The sequence below is a fragment of the Monodelphis domestica genome, chromosome X (genome assembly GCF_027887165.1).
Source record: "Monodelphis domestica isolate mMonDom1 chromosome X, mMonDom1.pri, whole genome shotgun sequence".
Classification (NCBI taxonomy): Eukaryota; Metazoa; Chordata; class Mammalia; order Didelphimorphia; family Didelphidae; genus Monodelphis; species Monodelphis domestica.
The window spans coordinates 43960051-43982384 of NC_077235.1; the positions used below are offsets into that span (position 1 = coordinate 43960051).

General features: G+C 37.1%; 1 protein-coding gene across 1 annotated transcript; it reads left to right on the plus strand.

Annotated features, from left to right (window-relative positions):
* Nucleotides 1–10415: 10415 nt before the first annotated feature.
* On the plus strand, nucleotides 10416–21661 carry LOC100012775 (cleavage stimulation factor subunit 3-like). Its single transcript, XM_056808839.1, has 3 exons — nucleotides 10416–10525; nucleotides 11413–11500; nucleotides 16882–21661. The coding sequence occupies exon 3, from the start codon at nucleotides 16930–16932 to the stop codon at nucleotides 19081–19083; it is 2154 nt and encodes a 717-aa protein (XP_056664817.1). The 5' UTR covers nucleotides 10416–10525; nucleotides 11413–11500; nucleotides 16882–16929; the 3' UTR covers nucleotides 19084–21661.
* The last annotated feature ends 673 nt before the right edge of the window (nucleotides 21662–22334 follow it).

The window sequence follows — 22334 nt, forward strand, 5'->3', positions numbered from 1 at the left end:
GAGGTCATTTTTTTTGTATGGCCCACCCCTTTCTCTAGCTGCCCAAAGCAAGCACTTCCTCCTCCAGTTCTCTAGGGTAATGGGGGCCACCCCTGTCACAGACAGCTTGAATTTGCCCTCTGGGCACTCAAACTCAGAAAAGGTTCACCAAGGAGGTAAGGGCTATAAAAGTGTGCATTCCCTTTGATCCAGTAATAGCATTACTAGTTCTATATTCTATAGATTTTTTTTAAAAAGGGGAAAGGACCTATTTGCACAAAGGTATTTATAAGAGCTGTTTTTGTGGTGGCAAAGAATTGGAAATTGAAAAGATATCCATCATTTGGGAAAAGGCTGAACAATTGTGGCCTAGGATGGTGATGGAATACTATCGTGCTATAAGAAATGATAAATAGGATGATTTCAGAAAAAGCTGGAAAAATCTATTGAACTTATACAAAATGAAATGAACAGAACCAGGAGAACATTGTACACAGTAATAGAAATATTGTATGATGATCAACTGTGACAGACCTGGCTACTCTCAGGAATACAATGATCTAAGACAATTTTGAAGGACTTATATAACAAAGCATGCTATCTACCTCCAGAGAAAGAACTGTTGGAGTCACAATGCAGATCAAAACATACTATTTTTCACTTTATTTATTTGTGTTTTTATTTTGGGGTTTGGGTTTTATATACTCATATTCTTGAACAACAATGACCAATATGGAAGTATGTTTTGCATGATAATACATGTATAATCCTAATCAAATTGTTTACCATCTCTGAGAGGGTGGAGCGAAAGGTGACAAATTGGATCCTAAAATTTCAGAAAGTGTATGATGAAAATTGTTACTACATATAATTAAGAAAATAAAATATTTTAAAAAAAGATTGTTTGCTCTACTCTAAATAATTTGTTGCAAGGGTTTTGTTTTACTTCCTTGTTGTTAAGGGTAGGAGAGGTAGGAGGGAGAGAAGATGTATTTTCATTCATTGAAAAAAATACATGAAATAAAATTGATCTACATAAGTAATTTTTTCTACATAGTCTACACATAACTTATTTATTTTAGTTACACACTCATGTATATGTATGGGGAGAGTGACAGAGAAATATTCAAGTTTTCCTATAAAGGAATTAAGTTCATTAACAAAGTTCCAGAATATAGCTAGCTTTTAAGTTGTAATTCTAACATATCTTAGACTTCTCAGTTCAAAAAGGTTGCCTCAATCATTTTTGCAACAAATGCTGCTTCTGTTAATTTTATAGCTAGCTTTATAGTGTCTGTGCCTTTTTCCTTTAAATACAAGCAGTGTCTACACTACATCATCCGAATTGATAGGGAAATGAAAAAACCAAGGTGCTCAGATCACAGATTTACATCTAGAAGAGACCTTGAACATTGTATAATCTAACCCCCTCATTGACGGAAAAGTTGAGTCCCAGAAAAGGGGAGGGACATTCCCAAAGTCACAGGCATAATGAGTATCAAAGTCGGGTCCAAGAACACCAATTCCAAATCTAATGCTCTTTTTACTACACTAAAAACTCTCATTCTCTTTTTTTGCATACCTAATATTGTGACCATTTAAAGGTATCTTATTAATAGGTGTGCTATTTAATTGAAATTATTAAATCAAATTATATACCATTATGATGTAAAGACATTAGGTATCACAAATTCAGAGTAACAGTGTTACTTTGAAATTATAAAAACAAAGACCTTATTTATTTTAAGATAATGCTTTTCAAATTTATGCATCTACACTTTCCTCTCTGCAAAAAAATCACTCCTAGTTCTCAAAAAACAATCTACACACATAATTTTCTTAACTTTTAAAAATTCAAATCAAACAAAAATATTATTATAAACCTTTAAAAACATGCAAATCTTAAACATGTAAGAAAATAATGTATGTGTTATAGAAAAACAATGTATGGATTAAAAGAAATAATCCTTATTGCTAAAGTTCCTCTTAATTTTGTAATTTCTAAAAATAACAACTTTAATATTATTATGATGAGAGGTAGGCATATTTTTCAGCACAAAGTTTCTCCCCACAGTGGATTAACTCATAATAATGCTACTCATAATTCATTTGCAACCACTAATCATCAATATTTTATTTTTGTAATGGAAACTATAAAGGACATGTTCACGATTGACCTTTGATGCCTTCTGGTCTACCACATATGAGTATGTCAACATTAAGAGTCCACTCTTTGTCTATCCACTTTGTGGATAACAAACTCTGATTGCTTCTTGTCAACCAAGTATGAATCAGCACTCTTGTGCTTTTTGAGAAGGCAAAGTAAAGTCTCTCCTTACCAGCCACTGAGAAGGAAGAGCCAATGACTCAGTGGACCTTTAAAAAAGGAAGTGAACCACACCAATGGAGTGGCTGCAACTTTTTAGAGGAGAGCTGACCCATCCCTATTCCAGAAGAAATCCCAATTTGAAGGACAGATGGCCACTGATGCACATGTCCTGTCTAGGCAGACTGAGCCAGGGTTTTAGGTTGTCACTTTTGTGTTTGCTTTTTCTAGACTTTAGATGAATGAATGTTGTTCTGAGGTGGACATGTGCAGCCTTGAGGCTACTGTGTGAATTTCTGGGACTGGTGGATCACCGGGCAAAAATGATTGGCAACAAAGGAAGTTCTTACATTAGAGAAGGTAACACAGGTAAGGGAAGGAAGTTTTTGTACCTCAGAGGAATTATGGACTAGAAGTGCTCAATCTAGGGCCTGCCTTACCAGATAACATAAACTTGGATGGAAACAGTAGACCAGAGGCAAAATACTGATTGTTGATTTCGTTCAAGTAATTTCCATATCTATGACAGTTCTCAACAAAACAAGGCTAAAGAACATAAATTATAAAATAGACAATTTTGACTAAATAAAAATCAATAGTTCCTACATTAAAAAGTCAATAAAGACAGAATTAGAAAGGAAATGGGGAGGGGTGGGGATTTGCATCAATGATTACCAGAAAAGAAAAGAAAAATGGGCAAAATATACAAGCACCATTCCTCAATAATAGATATGAATGTAATAGAATACTATTATACTGCAAGAAATGACAAAATAACACAACTAGGAGAAAAACAGAAGCTGTCAACTGAGGGGAAAAGTTTTACATCAAACATAAGAGAATGAAAACCAAAACAGAGGGAACAGAGGCAGCTAGGTAGCTCAATGGATAGGCCTGAAGACTGGAGGACTTAGGTTCAAATCTGACTTCAGACACTTCCTAGCTTTGTGACCCTAAGCTTAACTTAACTCAAACTGCCTAGCCCTTACTATTTTTCTGCCTTGGAATCACAACTCAGTATAGATTCTAAAACAGAAGGTAAAGGATTTTTTAAAAAAAGACAGAGAACAAATACAAACACAAAACACCAAAAGTCATTTCCCAATGGATAAGTGATTGGAAGATATAAATGAACAGTTCTGATAAAATTTTTGAACTCTTAACATCAATATAAATAATTTCTCCTAATAATTAATAATCAGGGAAATTAAAAACATCTTAGAAGTTTCATCTCACAATCAGCAACTTAGCAAAGAAGACAAAGCATGGAAACAGTCGATTTTGTAAGACTGTGGAAATATAGGCATACTAACACACAGTCAGCACAACTGTGATTGATCCTATTGTTCTGCAAAGCAATTTGGAACTAGGCCTCAAAAGTCATCTATCAGTGAATATCCTTTGACCCTCAATACCACTACTAAGATTATATCCTCAATGAAATCAAAGAAAAAGAGAAAAAAAACAGAAGCCCAATATTTATAGCAGTACCTTTTGTTTTAGCAAAAAACTAGAGATGGGGCAGCTGGGTAGCTCAGTGGATTGAGAGCCAGGCCTAACAATCTGGCCTCAGACATTTCCCAGCTGTGTGACCCTGGGCAAGTCACATGACCACCATTGCCTAGCCCTTACCACTCTTCTGCCTTGGAACCAATACAAAGTATTGATTCTAAGACAGAGGGTGAGGGTTTAAGACAAACAAACAAACAAAAAAAAACTAGAGACATAGTGCCCAACAATTGAAGGACAGCTGAATAAATTACAGTATACAAATATAATGGAATATCATCGTATAATAAAAATGACAGAAAGGACGGAATAAGAGAAACCATAGCATATGTAAGGTGATGGAGTGAAGTAAGTAGAATAAGGAGAACAATTTATACAAGGACTACAACATTATAAAAGGAAAAACTGTGAAAGACTTACAAACTAATGGATACTTCAGAAGTCTGATGATAAATTATGCCTCCCAGATCTTGGCACATAAAGAATGGATTAGAGGTGGAAAATGATACACATTTCCATCAAGAGCCAAAAATGTCGACTTGTTCTGCTCTACTCCACTTACTTGTTAGAAGACGGGCTTTTGAAGGTGGAGGAGAGCAGAGAAGAAGGGGGAAATTAGTGATATCAAGAAACACAAAATAAAATACTGCCAACTAAACATTTAAAAATACAGAGTATAAAGTAGAAGTTCAGAAAAAGACAAAGCCAAACAAAGTAGTGTTGACACTACTGAGCTTAACATACACTTTAAAAAACCCAAGATGTATATAATAAAGATTTATAATTTCGCAGTCTTTTTTAAATTCTATTTGGTGTAATAAAATTCATGTCTGTATTTACCAAGTAAATAATAATAATAGATAAAAGTCAAGCCAAATAAATAAACATTTATTAAGGACCTACCAGGCACTTTGCCAAGAAAGAAGATAATTAAGAATTATTCCACAAGAATTGCTCATCTGCTATGGGAAAGATGGGGAGAGAGGAGAGAGGGAAAGAATATGATGTAACCAAGGAATAATGTTCTAAATTGAGTAAATAAAATAAAAAAGAATTATTCCATTAAAATGACTAAAATCATAATATTCTAAGAGGAAAGAGCAATCACAGATCTCCCAGAACATGACAAATTACACTGTGCTAAGCAATGGCAATACAAATACAAACAGAAAGACAATCAGGGACCTTTTGGAGTTTATATTCTAATGGGGTAAGATAACACATAAAAAGGAACTGAAAAGGGGGAGAGGAGGTACTCTCCTTAGCAAGAGCATAATGAGAACTTGGAGCACTACTTGGGGAACAAAAAAGACAAGGTAGGCCTAGGAAGCACCAGCTATGAGACTATGGGTATGGAAATTTTTATTTAATGTCACACACAGTTGCTTTGCTAGTTATTTATAATTAACTGCCTTCCCCGCCCCCTTCTTGTCTTCTTTATTATGAATAAAGACTGCTCTTTGGGGTGGGGAGAGGAACATATTTAGAAATTGAGGTGATAGAAAAACAAGATACCAGTATAATTGTAAAGGAACTGCTAGTAGAGATTTGTTACTTTGCAAATCTATCAAGAACAAGTTGGCACTGGAACGAAATTTCAGTATACTTTACAGACTAAAAATGATATCCTTCAGGAAAGTTGTATTTAAGTCTCTAACAAAAGAGCTCAATCAATGCCAGGTTGAAACATACCTAAGCAGCACTAGTGGCCAACATGGCCTTTGCTTAGACTGGTCACAGCACATGTTTCACAAATCACCATTTATCCTAGAGAAGAAAAGAGAAGAACTACATTCCCTTTTTCAAATTGTAAGCATACTCAACTTTATTAAAAAGTCTACGAAAAGGATGTCATTTTAAATGTAACAAACTGCATGATGGCAGCAGAGCTTTATTGAGTCTTTCTTATAGCAAAATACTTAAAGAGATATTTGAACTAAAAGAATAAAATGTCTTTTTTCTCAGTAATGATAAAGATGGAGTAAAATCATTTTGTAAAAAAAATCTTCATGAATCCTGCATATTTAGTAGATATTTGTAAAAAAAAAAACCAAGTCTTCTAAATAAATGAAAGTAAAATCTTTAAATTCATTACTTGACAAAGATAAAGTGATTGTACTTATGAGAGGGTTAGCACTACTACATATATGGGATGTTTCGCAATTTAAATAGAAGGTAGGAGAGACAGCAGGGCATAGCAAGAGCTGGTCTTAGATCCCAGAATAGGTTCAAGTTCCACTGATGCCACATAAAGGTTGTGTGTCCCTGGTCAAGTCACTTAATTGCTCAATGCTTAGGCCAGAGGTATCAAACACATAACTGCCAGTTTGCAGTCCACAACATTTTCAAGTGCAGCCCAAACCAGAGTAAAATTTTACTGGGAAAAAATTAACAAAGGAAATAAAATACAATGAAACAGATAATATTACATTTTAAACCTAAGTCAATATGCAGCCGGTGGGGAACTTTATATACTATTTTGTGGCTCATTTCTATTTGGGTTTGACATCACTCCAGGCAAACCTCTAAACCCATAAACTACAGAGAAGGCTCTGATTCACACTTCCTACAAATATTTATCCTGTGATAATAACTCTAAGTCCCTCTTCTGCCACTGGCTGAGTAACTTTGGTTAAGTCATTTAGCCTCAATGAGACCCAGTTTCTTTATCTGTCAAATGAAGTAAACAATATGTTCAGAACCTAACACCCCAGGAATCTTCTGAGAATCATATATGCCAATACATAGAAAGTGTTTTGTAATAATAAAGCACTTTATAAATGTGTTTTACTCATTTACTAAAGATATGAATGAAAATGCTCAATTATTTAATCCAATTTCTCCTTTGGAGGATGAGGAAACAGGACCCAGAGAGGTTAAATGATTTGCTCCATGTCATACAGGTGGAAAACAGCAGAGCTGGTCATGGTGCTCAGGTCTTTGGACTCCAAATGCTATGTTCTTGCCACTACTTAATTTTCTCTAAACAATCATTCTGTGATTGTCACCTATGATCTGTAAGATGAAAAGATTGGGCTAGATGTTTGAGAACTAAAGTGTGATATAAATATCAGCTGTCATTTTTCAGTTCTATTTGGACTTTGTGTCCAAATGCCTAACTTGTACAGATTACAAAGTAGATAGAGCCTTTGTGAGATAAATATATTAGGGAAAGGAGATCATATCTATCATAGATGAAAATGCACAAAGACAATCGCCATCCTCAATTACCGAGAGACTACTACTAATATTAGGGAAATCGCTATTATACAGTGTTTTCTTTCTTTCTTTATTTTAATGACAGATTTCCACATAAGTTTTCCAGTTACATGATCCATGATGTCTTCCTCCCTTCCCCCTTCCGGAGTTGACAAGCACTTCAGTCTGGGTATTATCAAGCAAAACACATGTCCTTATAATTAAATTTTGTAAGTGAATAATCTTATAAAACCAAAATGCCAAGTCACTATATAGGGTTTTCTTATACCTACAGCAATAATATCATGAGGCCAGTCCCTAACCTTATATCAATTTTGAAAAAATGCCTGCTTTGTAAATGAAATATCAGAAAGTAAAACTATCAATTTTACACATGAGGAAAATGATCCACAGTGATGATAAGTAGCTTGCTCAGGATCATCAGGTTAAAGGTCAGAGGCAAAATGTGTACCTGGGTCCTTTTGATTCCAAGCAATTTCAAATTAAAGTCCCCTGTTCAGCTTGATCCATACTATAAGCCCCCAAATCAACATCTGCATTCAGCTTCTATGCCTATGACAAAGGAAATGCAATAATAACTAAATGAATGAGAAATAACCCAATTATAGGTCCAAGAGAGAAATTTGAGTTATGTCATATGTTAAAATCACTTTAACTTGAGTTTATTCCATACCTGTTTCAATACCATGTAAAGAAATAAGCAGGCAAAAGCAGACTCAGTTTGAGACTTGAAAATTACCAACTTTCATTTCCACTGCACTGAGACTATGATTTCTTTTCCATACAAAAGCCCAACTTTTAGGATTGGTATATTATTTTTAACTACAAAGTGACAAACAAGAGAAACACTACTGGGCATTTCCATTTAATAATTTTTTAAAGTTCAAATACCAAAATCATCTCTAAATAAATCTACATTACTCACTAAATTCTTGCCTGCAAAATACCCTAATTCTGTAGTCTTCTTAACATCCATCCATCTTTCTTTATAGATTCCTATTCAACGCTCACATGGGGAGAGTCTAGCGTTACTGAAAAAAGGAAACCAAAACACTAATCTGTATACTATTAATTCTTGTCTTACTAGTATCCTCCACAGGATAACTGCCCAGTTAGTCCCTACTTAATTCATTGCTGTTTATCACAATTTGCCTGTATCTGTGGCCACTCCAAGAAGTAAAGAAGTAAAAGTACTTTGATAGAACTCTACAAACTTGGTCTCACTTTTCCTAGCCATGAATTTCAATTTTGCATAAAACTTTAATTATTCCATAAAGTATTACAGAAGGTTCCACCTCCCCTTACAGTAATGATTTAGTCAGGGAATTTCAGAGCTCATAAGACTATGCATCATAATAGCGACAAAGTAAGAGCTCAAAATGTTTTTCACTAGTTCAGAGGGAGGGAGCTATTTTAAGGATGAAAATATTAGTTTCTTAATTGGTAAGAGAAACAGAAGCTAGAGGTAAATGTTTTTTTTCAGCAGTCAAAAAATATTTTAGAAAATTAAATCCAAATCCAAAGTACCCACTTTTAGCAAAAATATCCAATTTAATGCAATCAACAATTTTGGAGCAATACTAGGTACATAAATGAAACTTTTTTGAAAGTTTTAATCTGTTGAATAAAACACAAATGTTCCTGTGAATGATGATCTCTAGCATTCTTTTCTTGGAGCACTTCAACTATTCCCTGTTACACTCAGGACTGCTAGAACTGGATAAAAACCTTAGAGATTGTCTAATTCACCTTGATTTTATCGATGAGAAACTGAGATTCAAGCAAGTAACTTGTCTAAGCATACAGAGCTCATATGTGTCTGAGCAGAAACTCAACCACAGGGCTCTTGAACCCAGAATGAGAATTCTTTCTCTTCTACCATACTCTATCATGCCTCCTCTCAAAGGCAGAACTGAGAAAGACTGAAAAGTATGCAAGAGACTGCAGTATGCAAACATAAAATTAAAATTTTCTACTAGTTTGTGTTTACCAGAAATTTAAATTAATGTTCAAATATTTACAAAGTTGGCTGAAACAACTCTTAATTTAGGCACTAAAAATGTTCCTGAAGGAAAAAGACAATCCAGCAAAAACATTTTACATCCACAGGAATAATCCTTTCAGATTCAGAAGTTCTATTCTTTTAATGTCTTATTTCTCATCTTAGATGCCTGTGGGTATCATATGTACAAGAAAACAATAGTTACACAGACAAGGGTCCAGGGAGTTTGCCTTCACTATCTTCTGTTTTCTCTCATCCCTGAGTCTGCTTTTCATCTCCCAATTCACACTATAAAATCTCTGAACTTTGAAAAACAGAATATATTCATCAAAATTTCAAGGGCAAAGAGATGCATTGGGGGAAATCCTTTAAAATAAACAAATTAAAAGTCCAGGAATAGAAATCCAAAGAGCTTTAAATTTGAATTAGCTTAACTACTTTTGACACGTTTACACATGAAAGACATCAAGATTGGATGTAGTACTTGCTGGCTTTAAGAAGTTTCATTCTGGCTAGCTATATAAGAAGTTTCAGCCAACACTAGACAAATGCCCACTTTTTTTTTGAACCCTGCTTTCAGCCTGACTTTCTCCCAATTGAAATTCAAGGCTCAATGGCTGGTTTTTCTTGGTTCTAAATGTAGATAAAAAAGGATTTTCTCCACTCCCTCAATCTGATGTGACAGGCTCCTGACATGAATAATGGAAGCGTTTCTTTCACAGGCAAATCAACTTAACTTAGCATGCCTTTATACTCTCAGTGGGCAAGCCCCAGTCCTGCAAGATTCCACTGGAGCCTTGAAGGTGGAAGAAATCTTTAGAAATCACAGAAAACGCTGGAAAGTAAACAGTACTTATTTGGTCACAATAAGAGAATAAGTCTGATGCCAGAGTCTCCGATGAATATATCACTTCCTAATCAGATCATGATTTACAAGCAATTTGGGATGAGCCCTGCCCCTCCGCGCGCCCTTCCCCCACAGTCCAGGGACAATGCCGCCTACTATGAAGGATTGGGGCACAAGGGAGGGCTGATCTAGTGGTGGTTGGCAGTGTCGCCACAGTTGGAGTAGGAGCTTGGGGACACTGCCCCTAGAGGCAGTGTCAGGTAAGAGGAGGAGCCAGGAGCCAATTAAAAGCTCCGGATTCAAAAGTCGCCTCCGACATATTTACCTCCCATGTGACTGGGCAAAGCCCTCGACCTCTCGGAGCCTCAATTCCTTCCCTTCTGGCTCCTAATCTTCAAACCAACTTCCTTGTTAGGTGATGTGCCCTTCTGGGAGGGGACACAGTGGTCTCAACCTAGGAGCCAGAGCATTTCCCTCCTCCCACCTCTCTGACAGGCTGTCTGCGACACCAAGCTGAGTTGGGGGAAGGGTAGGGAAGTGCCAATGAGACACGTGATAGGGTGGGGCAGGGCAAAGCTCGCGAGATCTCATGACTTCTACACCGCTTCTCGCATGTGGCTCCGCTACAACAGAACAAAAAAAGGTGAGGTTTTGGGCAGGTAGGGTGAGGGAGAAGAACCTGGGTCAAACCTCTACTCTGTAGCCTTCCCAGCTCTCCAGAGGGCCTAGAAAGGTTTTCAGGGACCTTGTAAAGAAGGGCCTGTGAAATCCGTAGCTGCCGATCCCGCTTCTGCAGCCATCTTGGGACCGTTATACACCTGCCCCCGTCCCTTGTTGCACTATTCCCCCTGAGGAAAAACTGAGGTGGAGAGAGGTGAGGAGTGAGGAGACTCAATAGTGCTAAAGTGGAAGGAGAAAGGATTTCCTAGTTAGAGGTCCTGGGTGGGATTTTTGACCCGTGTCCAAGTTTAGCTCTCTGCCTAGTTTCTCCATTTCAAAAATAAAAGTGAGGGACGGGAGATGAATGATTATGAAGAATAAAGTAGCCTTCCCTGCCAACTACCCGATGGAGCCCTAGTAAGCTTAAAAAATGACGACTACAACAACAAACCCTAAATCCCTTGTCAGAGTAAGACCAGAGTAATACCTATTCCAATCCCCTTTTCCTGCACCAGCGGGGGGTATTATGAATGTCACCTAACCACTAATTTCCCCCCTTTCCCCCCTGTCATGAGTCATCCGTAACCCTGAACCTTGACCCCAGGTCCAAGATGACCAAGCCCAGTCCTGCCTGATCTTAAAAAGAACCTATAGGAGTCAGCTGGGTGGCTCAGTGGGTTGGGAGTCTTAGGTTCAAATCCAGCCTGATACTTCCTAGCTGTGTGACCCTGGGCAAGTCCCTTAACCCCCATTTTCTAGCCCTTACCACTCATCTGCCTTGGAATCAATACACAGTATTGATTCTATGAGGGAAAGTAAGGGTTTTTAAAAAGCCCTATTAAAAACCCATCTTCTTTTTCCTCACATTAGGAACCTGACTATCCAGTACCCCAGAGGACTTCCTCACTTGTCCACCAAACCTTAATCTGACCACCCCCTCTGACCATTGCTACACTGTGTGAGTATCTTCCCCCCAAAAAATTTGCTTTCTGAACGTTCTCTCTCGCATGCCCAGTTCTGCTGACTTTTGAGTTGCTTTGGCAGTGCTATGCCTCCAAGCCTCATAGTTTTCTTAGAAACATGAGCCATAGCTCAAGAATGTGACTAGAAATTGATAACCACACTTTAAATTCAAGTCTTTGATTTATGGAATAGAAAGAACAAGGATTACATTGGGAATCATATGCCTCAACAGCAGGTCCCCCAGCTTCTTGACATCAAGGCTGCTACTAGCCACTCCTAACTGGGTGCCACTGGGTTTTTCAAACTGGCAACACAAGTAGCAGATAATGGAGGTTGCTGCCTACAAATTCTGTTAAAACAGTGCCTGGGCCTTACATGCATATCCTATGAATCTAGGCCAGCTTATTCAAGTGAAAACAGGCTCTTTGGAATTGTGAATAGAGGAGTTTCCCACCAAAAGCACTTGCAGTAGACTTGATGCTGCCTATAAGAGATGCAGTGTGTAGTAGTGGGATTTAGTCTGTGGCATGGAGTTAAGCAAGACTCAGGTTTAAAACCTTGTCTCTCACATTGCACACACAAGCCAGCTGTGTGACACTGGGTAACTGGCTTCTCTCTAAGCCCCAATTGATTCATTTATCAAAATAATCAAAAGCAAGATTGTTGAAGACCCAATAACATGTATTTAAAGCACTTTGTGGAGAAAATGTATGTTTCTAAATTCTTACATCAACAAAACAGAAACGGCAGATCAGGGAATTGAGTATGCAACCAAACTAGAAAAAGAACAAATTAAATCACCTCAATTAAACACCAAATTAGAAATCCTTAAAATCAAAGGAGAGATTAATAAAATTGAAAGAAAGTCATTGAACTAATAATAAAGACAAGGAATTGGTTTTATAAAAAAAAAACAAATAAACTAGTGGTTAAATTATTTTAAAAAAGAAAAAAACCAAATTACCAGTATTAAAAATGAAAAGGACAAAATGATAACCAAATGAAGAGGAAATTAAAGGAATCATTAGTAATTATTTTGCCCAATTGTATGCCAACAAATCTAATAATCTAAATGAAATAGTTATTTAAAGAAACAGAAACTGCCCATATTGACAGAAGAGGAAATAGAATCCCATCTCAAAAAAAAGAAATTGAACAAGCCATCAATGAATTCCCTAAGGAAAAAAACTTCAGGGTCAGATCAATTCACAGATGAATTTTACCAAATATTTAAAAAACAATTAATTACAATACTATGTAAGCTATTTGGAGAAATAGCTGAGAAAGGAATTCTATCAAATTCCTTTTATGACACAAATATGGTGTTGATACCTAAACCAAGAAGAACAAAAACAGGAAAAACAAAACTATAGGTCTGTGGTGGCAAACCTATGGCATGCGTGTCACAGAAGGCACGCAGAGACCTCTCTGTGAGCACACCTGCCTGCCATCACTGTAGAACAGAGTTTGTCAGAGTTCATTACTTGAAAGCCAAAGGGAAGCAGAGCCAGGCTGCTCCCCTCCTTCTCTCTCTCTCTTTTTTAAATGTTTGCACTTTTATTTTTTATTTTTTAAATTAATTTATTTAGTCAATTTAGAACATTATTCCTTGGGTACAAGAATCATATTATTTGCCTCCCTCCCCTCTACCCATCCTTCCCACAGCCGACGCGCAATTTCATTGGGTATTGCTTGTGTCCTTGTTCAGAACCTATTTCCATGTTGTTGGTGTTTGCCCTAGCATGTTCATTTAGAGTCTACATCCCCAACCTTATCCCTTCGACCCATGTTTTCAAGCAGTTGTTTTTCTTTTGTGTTTCTACTCCCACAGTGTTTCATCTGAATGTGGATAGTGGTTTTTCTCATAGATTCCTCCAAGTTTTTCAGGATAACTGCATTGCCACTAATGGAGAAGTCGATATTCGACTGTACCACAGTGTATCAGTCTCTGTGTACAATGTTCTCCTGGCTCTGCTCTTTTTGCTCTGCATCACTTCCTGGAGGTTGTTCCAGTTCCCATGGAATTCTTCCCCTTTATTGTTCCTTTGAGCACAATAGTATTCCATCACCGACATATACCACAATTTGTTCAGCCATTCCCCAATTGAAGGGCATCCCCTCATTCTCCAATTTTTTGCTACCACAAAGAGTGCAGCTATGAATATTCTTGTACATGTTTTTTTCCTTATTATCTCTTTGGGGTACAAACCCAGCAGTACTATGGCTGGATCAAAGGGCAGACGGTCTTTTAGTGCCCTTTGGGTATAGTTCCAAAGTGTACTCCAGAATGGTTGGATCAATTCACAACTCTACCAACAATGCATTAATGTCCCGACTTTGCCACATCCCCTCCCCTCCAGCATTCATTACTTCCCTTTGCTGCCATGTTAGCCAATCTGCTAGGTGTGAGGTGATACCTCAGAGTTGTTTTGATTTGCATTTCTCTGATTATAAGAGATTTAGAACTCTTTTTTCATGTACTTATTAATAGTTTTGATTTCTTTAATTGAAAATTGCCTATTCATGTCCCTTGCCCATTTATCAATTGGAGAGTGGCTTGATTTTTTGTACAACTGGTTTAGCTCTTTATCAATTTGAGTAATTAGACCTTTGTCAGACGTTTTTGTAATGAAGATTATTTACCAATTTGTTGCTTCCCTTCTAATTTTGGATGCATTAGTTTTGTTTGTACAAAAACTTTTTAATTTGATGTAATCAAAATTATTTATTTTACATTTTGTGATTTTTTTCTAACTCTCACTTGGTTTTAAAGTCTTTCCTTTCCCAAAGGTCTGACATGTATACTATTCTGTGTTCACCTAATTTGCTTATAGTTTCCTTCTTTATATTCAGGTCATTCATGCATTATGAGTTTATCTTGGTGTAGGGTGTGAGATGTTGATCCAAACCTAATCTCTCCCATACTGTCTTCCAATTTTTCCAGCAGTTTTTATCAAATAGTGGATTTTGGTCCCAAAAGCTGAGATCTTTGGACTTGTCATAGACTTTCCTGCTGAGGTCACTTACCTCAAGTCTATTCCACTGATCCTCCTTTCGGTCTCTTAGCCAGTACCAAATTGTTTTGATGACCACTGCTTTATAGTATAGTTTAAGACCTGGGACTGCAAACCCTCCTTCCTTCTCATTTTTTTCATGATTTCCCTGGATATCCTTGACCTTTTGTTCTTTCAAATGAACTTTGTTATGGTTTTTTCTAATTCAGTAAAAAAGTTTTTTGGTAGTTCAATGGGTATGGCACTAAATAAGTAAATTAATTTGGGTAGGATTGTCATTTTTATTATGTTAGCTCATCCTACCCATGAGTAATCCATGTTTTTCCAATTGTTCAGATCTAGTTTTAATTGTGTGGAGAGTGTTTTGTAGTTGTGTTCATATAGTTCCTGTGTTTGTCTCAGCAGATAGATTCCTAAGTATTTTATATTGTCTAGGGTGATTTTAAATGGAATTTTTCTTTCTAATTCTTGCTGCTGAAATGGGTTGGAGATATATAGAAATGCGGATCACTTATGCGGGTTTATTTTGTATCCTGCAACTTTGCTAAAGTTGTTAATTATTTTGACTAGCTTTTTGGTTGATTCTCTAAGATTCTTTAAGTAGACCATTATATCATCTGCAAAGAGTGATAGCTTGGTCTCCTCATTGCCCATTTTAATACCTTCAATTTTTTTTTCTTCTCTAATCACTATAGCTAGTGTTTCTAGTACAATGTTAAATAATAGAGGTGATAATGGGCGGCCTTGTTTCACTCCTGGTCTTATTGGGAAGGCTTCTAGTTTATCCCCATTGCAGATGATGTTTGCTGATGGCTTTAGATATATACTGTTTATTATTTTTAGGAAAGGCCCTTTTATTCCTTTGCTTTTTAGTGTTTTCAATAGGAATGAGTGTTGTGTTCTGTTAAAGGCTTTTTCTGTATCTGTTGAGATGATCATGTGATTTTTGTCAATTTGCTTGTTAACCCTCCTTCTCTCCATGTGTGCTTGAGGCTATCACTTGCCCTACTACCCAGCAGCCCAATGGGAGCCCTTCCTCCAGTCTGGTGTAAAGGGAGGACAAGGCCCTCAGTCTCTGAGAGAAGGGGTAGCACAGCTCTTAGTCTCTTGGGGAGGGTGGCATGGCACTCTGTCTCTAAAAGGTTTGCCATAATTGCTATAGACCAATATCTCTAATGGATATTGATGCAAAAATCTTAAACAAAATACTAGCAAAGAGGTTATGACATTACATCACAAGGACCACACACTATGACCAGGTGTCAGTTTATCCCAGGACTGTGGAGGTGGTTCAATCTTATGAGAACTGTCAGCATAATTGACCATATCAATAATAAAATCAAGAGAAACCATATGATTACTTCAATATATTCAGAAATAGCTTTTGATCAAATACGCTACCCATTCACATTAAAAATGCTAGAGGACATTGGAATAAATGGACCATTCTTCAAAATTATAAATAACATCTATCTAAAAACATCAACAGAAAATAAATTAAAAAAGAGTCATCAGCAAATATTATCTATAATGAGGATAAACTAGTAGCATTCCCAAAAAGATCAGGAAAGAGATAAAGATACCTGTTATCACCACCACCATTCAATATTACACTAGAAATGCTAGCTATCCCGATAAGAGAAGAAATTGAAGTAATTAAAATAGGCAAAGAGGAAATAAAGCTATCACTCTATACAGATGATATGAATCATCCAAAAAAAAACTAATCAAAACAATGAACAACTTTAGCTAAGTTGCAAGATATAAAATAAACCCACATCAATCACCAGCATTTCTGTGTATTACCAATAAGCCCCACAATAAGAGACTGAAAGAGAAATGCCATTTAAAATAAATGTAGACAATATAAAATACCTGGGAATCTTCCTGCCAAGACAAACCCAGGAGCTAATCACAACTACAAAACACTTTTCACACAAATAAAATCTGATCTAAATAACTGGAAAAACATTAATTGCTCATGAGGAGGCCAAGCCATTGTAACAAAAATGACAATCCCACCTAATTTATATATTCGGTGCCCTATCAATCAAATTATTCAAAAATAATTTCATAGAGCTAAGTTACTTTGTAACTCTTAAAGCGCTGTATGAACTTGAATGACTATTTTTATTGGAAGGGCCTTGTGGTTTGTGTTGTCTAGATGTCAAGTGAGGGTGATGTCAGTGTCAGAGCAGCCCTGGGTTCCCTGGGTGTTCTCATTTTAGGGTCAGGGTGCCACTATTTTGACTCCTCAAAGTAGGGTCCTGCTGATCTGGAGCCACCCACCAGGGACAGGCATCTTGCCTGCTTTTTTTTTCAAGGGGTGACTTCGAATTCCCTTTTTCTCCTTTCCTTTCAGTCCTGTTCTGCTGACCAGCTTGTACAGTTTTGCCAGGCATCCTTCACAATGTTTGTTAACGGAGCTTCTGAGCACATTGCTGAATATATCCCAGAAAAAGTGAAGAAAGCAGAAAAGAAACTAGAAAATAATTCATATGACCTTACTGCTTGGAGCATTCTGATTAGAGAGGCACAGAGTCAATCTGTAGAAAAAGCACGGAAGACACTTGAACGTCTTGTTGCTCAATTCCCCAGTTCTGGCAGATTCTGGAAACTGTACATTGAAGCAGAGATTAAAACTAAAAATTTTGACAAGGCTGAAAAGTTATTTCAGAGATGCCTCATAAAAGTTTTACATATTGACTTGTGGAAGTGTTATCTGACTTATATCAGAGAAACCAAGGCAAGACTTCCCAGTTTCAAAGAAAAAATGGCACAAGCATATGACTTTACTTTGGATAAAATTGGAATGGAGATTATGTCTCATCAAATTTGGATGGATTACATCAATTTCTTGAAAGGGGTAGAAGCTATTGGATCTTATGCAGAAAATCAAAGAATAACAGCTGTCCGAAGAGTTTATCAACGTGGTTGTGTTAATCCAATGATCAATATTGAGCAACTTTGGAAGGACTATAATAAATATGAAGAGGGCATCAACATACATATAGCTAAAAAAATGATTGATGATAGAAGCAGAGATTACATGAATGCAAGACGTGTGGCAAAGGAGTATGAAACAGTCGTGAAAGGTTTAGACCGCAATGCTCCTTCAGTACCTCCACAGAATACTCCCCAAGAAGCTCAGCAAGTAGACATGTGGAAGAAATACATCCAGTGGGAAAAGAACAATCCTCTCCGAACAGAAGATCACACGCTCATAACAAAAAGAGTGATATTTGCATATGAGCAGTGCCTGCTTGTGCTGGGTCATCACCCAGATATTTGGCACGAAGCTGCGCAGTACCTGGAGCAATCCAGTAAGCTGTTGGCTGAGAAAGGGGACATGAACAATTCCAAATTATTTAGCAATGAAGCCGCTAATATATATGAAAGAGCTATCAGCTCTTTACTGAAGAAAAATATGCTGCTTTATTTTGCATATGCAGATTATGAAGAAAGTCGAATGAAATACGAGAAGGTACATAGCATATATAATAGATTTCTAGTTATTGAAGATATTGATCCTACTCTGGTTTATATCCAATATATGAAATTTGCAAGGCGAGCAGAAGGCATCAAAGCTGGAAGGATGGTATTTAAAAGAGCGAGAGGAGACACTAGAGCACGCTACCATATCTATGTTGCAGCAGCATTAACGGAGTACTACTGTAGTAAAGATAAAATAGTGGCCTTTAAGATTTTTGAGCTGGGGTTAAAAAAATATGGGAACATTCCAGAATATGTATTAGCCTATATTGACTACCTCTCTCACCTTAATGAGGACAATAATACACGAGTTTTGTTTGAACGAGTATTAACATCTGGAGTCCTTCCACCTGACAAATCTGGAGAAATCTGGGCCAGATATCTAGCTTTTGAAAGTAGCTTTGGTGATCTAGTCAGTATCCTGAAAGTGGAGAAGAGACTGTTCACAGCGTTCAAGGAAGAATATGAATTCAAGGAAACAGCGTTACGGGTTGATAGATATAAGTTCCTGGATTTGTATCCCTGCCGTGCAAGTGAATTAAAGGCTTTTGGCTATAAAGATGTTTCTCGGACCAAGCTAGGAATCATCATTCCTGACCCCATGGTAACTCCTTCTGTAGTGTCTGTTCTTAAAAATGAAGAGGATAGAAAACCGAAATACCCCAGACCAGACGTCCGGCAGATGATACCCTTTCAGCCAAGGCATTTTGCATCCCCAGGCTTACACCCTGTGTCTGGTGGAGTGTTTCCGGTGCCACCTGCTGCTGTACTTTTAATGAAACTCCTCCCTCCTCCAGTCTGTTTCCAGGGTCCTTTTGTGCAAGTAGATGAATTGATGGAAATTTTCCGAAGATGTGAGATCCCGAGCACTCTTGATGAAGCTGTGAAAATCATCACTGGAAGAGTACCATACCGGGCCAGGGACCGAAACAGTTTTCTGGAAAGCAGTAGCACAGTGAAAAGAGTAGCCAAACGACCCAATGAAGATATGAATGAGGAAGGAGGAAAACACAAAGCAAGGCCACCTGTCCACGACATTTACAGAGCCCGACAACAGAAGAGAATCCGATGAGTTAAAAGCAGAATTCTGCTGCTAAAGATAGACTTGTATCCAGAGGTCCTTTTTGCCTCTTCAATCCTTTGTTTAAAACAGACAGTACATTGTCATAAGCATCTTGACAACAGTTATGTTGTCACTGGTGCCTCCTATCAAATGGTTCTCAGTGAAAAATTTAAAAGCCAACTAGAAGGATGGGTCTTAAAATCTTGGGAAGATTTGTGCTTTGAGCAAAATTAGGTTTTCAAAAATGGGGAAATAGTTTAAAATGTTTGAATATTTTGTTCCTTCTTCAAGTGTATCTAGATAAGTCAGTTGAAGTTTTGTTGGTCTTCAGTGGTTTTATTTTAAAAGTTGGATTGGGAGGTGGGGCTGGTAAAGCTAGGTGGCTCAGTGCATTGAGAGCCAGGTCTAGAGATGGGAGGTCCTGGGTTCAAAAGCGGCCTAACTGGCTGTGACCTTTGGCAAGTCATTTAACCCCATTGCCTAGCCTTTATAGCTCTCCTGCCTTGGAACCAATACTTAGTAGGAATTGTAAGACAGAACATAAGGATTTTAAAAAATTGGAAAGCCTAGCTTATGGTTAACATTTTAACTTACTTCTTTAGAAGTTTCCCTCTTTGCTCACATAAAGCTTTGCCTATTGCTTGTTTTTATTGATGATAGAATGTATAAAATTTGTTTTGTGGTTTTAAATAAAAAAGCAGTTCTTTTAACAATAAAAGGGATAGAAGAAAAAATGAGGGGGGTAGCTAGGTAGGACAATGAATAAAGTACCAGACTAGAGATGAGAGGTCCTGGTTTCAAATATGGCCTCAGACACTTCCTAGCTGTGTGACCTTGGACCAGTCACTTTACCTTCACTGCTTACCACACTTCTGCCTTGAAATAGTACACAGTACTGATTCTAAGACAGAATGTAAGGGTTTTTTTTATTTAGATGACTTAAGATTGTGAAACATTCTAATTCATTTGTTCTGGAAGTTACCTTCAGGTCATATAAAGTTGTGCCTTATTGCTTGTTTTTATTCATGACAGAATATACAGAATCTGTTTTGTGGTTTTAAAAAGAAAAAAAAGAAAAGAGAAAGGGGGAAAAAAAGGTAGAGCAGCTAGGTAGCACAATGGATAAAGTGCCAGGCCTGGAGTTGGAAGAATCTGGGTTCAAATGTGGCCTCAGATACTTCCTAGCAGTGTGACCCTGGGCAAGTCACTTAGCCTCCATTGCTTAGCTTTTGTAGCTCTTCTGTCTTAAAACCAATATAAAGGGTTGATTCTTAGGCAGAATGCAAGGGTTTAAAAAATGCAAAAAAAGAATCTCCACTAAAAAAAAGAAGGATTTTGTGTCATAGAGTGTCTCCTAAGTTTTGCTTGATTCGTTTTTGAAAAGACTCAGGGTTTTCTTGAAATGAGTAGTGAAATGGAGACCCAAAAGGATCCCTCTCACAGCTGGGTCTCAGTTCTGAAAGGGTAAAACATTCTTAACTCTTCCTGTATGCTCTTAGTTTAGCAGCTCAACCTTGAGGACTTTGTCTAGCAAGCTTTGAGCCATTTCTTCTTTAACCTGATCCAAAGGGCTGGGTGTTAGCATTTACAAAAAGGAAAAAGAAACTAACTGTAAACTCTTGGGGACAGGCACTATGCTTTTTGTTCTGGATTCTCTCTTCCTATTGTCCACTTCTGGAAACCCTTCCAGAATAATGAAATGAGGAGGATCTTGCCTGCGTATGTTTAGTGTCTAGAGTTTTAACTAACTTTTCAAAAGAAAATACAGTAATAGTAACTCCAGGGCAATACATATACTTTCAGTAAAGTACACTACTGTGTTTTTACTATTTGGAAATCCAACCACAAGTCACTGGAAAGAAAAGAGAATTAGACCACTTAATATTGTACTTCTTACCTCATACCTCAAACTCCACTTGGATTTTAAGACTGTGGAATAATTAAGATGGAAAAATTTGTTCCTTTGAGATCTAATGGACTATATTATAGATACCAAAGCTCTTGAATAGAGAGCTATTTGTACATATCATTTCAGTCATTTTGTTAAAAAGAACAATAAGAAAAAATCTCACATCCCACTTAAATTTGTCTTTAATAACTAATCAGCCAGTGAGGGCACCTAACAATTATAGATAGCAAAAGAAAAGGGAGAACCAGTAAATAATAAATCTTTTTGATTAAAAAAGCCCTAACACCAGCCCCCCAAAATTGTGCTCCACCTTGACCAATTTGCTATTCCCCAGGCCCAACCTTCCTTCCCTGTTAAATTGTCAGATTGGTTATTGGCACCTTAAAGAAACTACAGCATTTTATTAACTGACAGTTAAAGGTGTATGCATGTATAGATCTGCTCCTCAACTGGTGATATTAATTCAGTTATCCAGAAAGAAGAAAGAATTGTATGAAATTTAAGGTTCATTGTATGACTATTTTAGTGCTTCAATGCTCTAATAAAATTTGAATCTCTTTGGAATACTTTGCTCTCGAGTGGAAATTATTTATTCTTCCATCCAGAAAAAGTACATTTCAGTTATAAATGTCACAACCCAGTTATGTGAGAAAACTGGTGGATACATCTTCAAAAATTGTTAACCTTTTTTCCATCCATATTAAGTGACAATAGATCCTGCTCTATCCAATCATAAGTCCTGATGAAATCATATAATGTCTTGATCAGCATGACACATATAAATCTTTTCTCTACATCCCTAAGACTTTCTTTTGGCTTAAATGAAGATACTTTATCAAACAAAGGCTATATTTTCCCAACCACCAAATATGGTTTCTATAAAACTATAGTTCAGACTATAATGTAATTTTTCCACTTCTAACTTCTCTCTCTCTCTCTCTCTCTCTCTCTCTCTCTCTCTCTCTCTCTCTCGCTCTCTCTCTCTCTCTCGCTCTCTCTCTCTCTCTCTCTCGCTCTCTCTGTCTCTCCCCTCCTTATTTTTGCATCCCTTTCAGAGATACTTTATTGTAGAGTTATGCCTCAATTTGATGTTCAGAGCAATATCAGTATATCTAAGGCTTCTTTTTAGAACTGGCAAATGCTGTTTCAGAACCCAGAGGTTTGAGAGGAAGAGAGGGGAAAGAACTGCTGCTATATGACCAAATTTATTTTTATTACCCAATGGACTTGTGATTCAGCATTCCTATATCAGTCCACATTTACTTAAATGCTCATATTATTTGCTCACTGCTATGCCTTCCAAGAAAACAAAGTGCCATATCACAAATTCTGGTCTACATGAAACATTCCC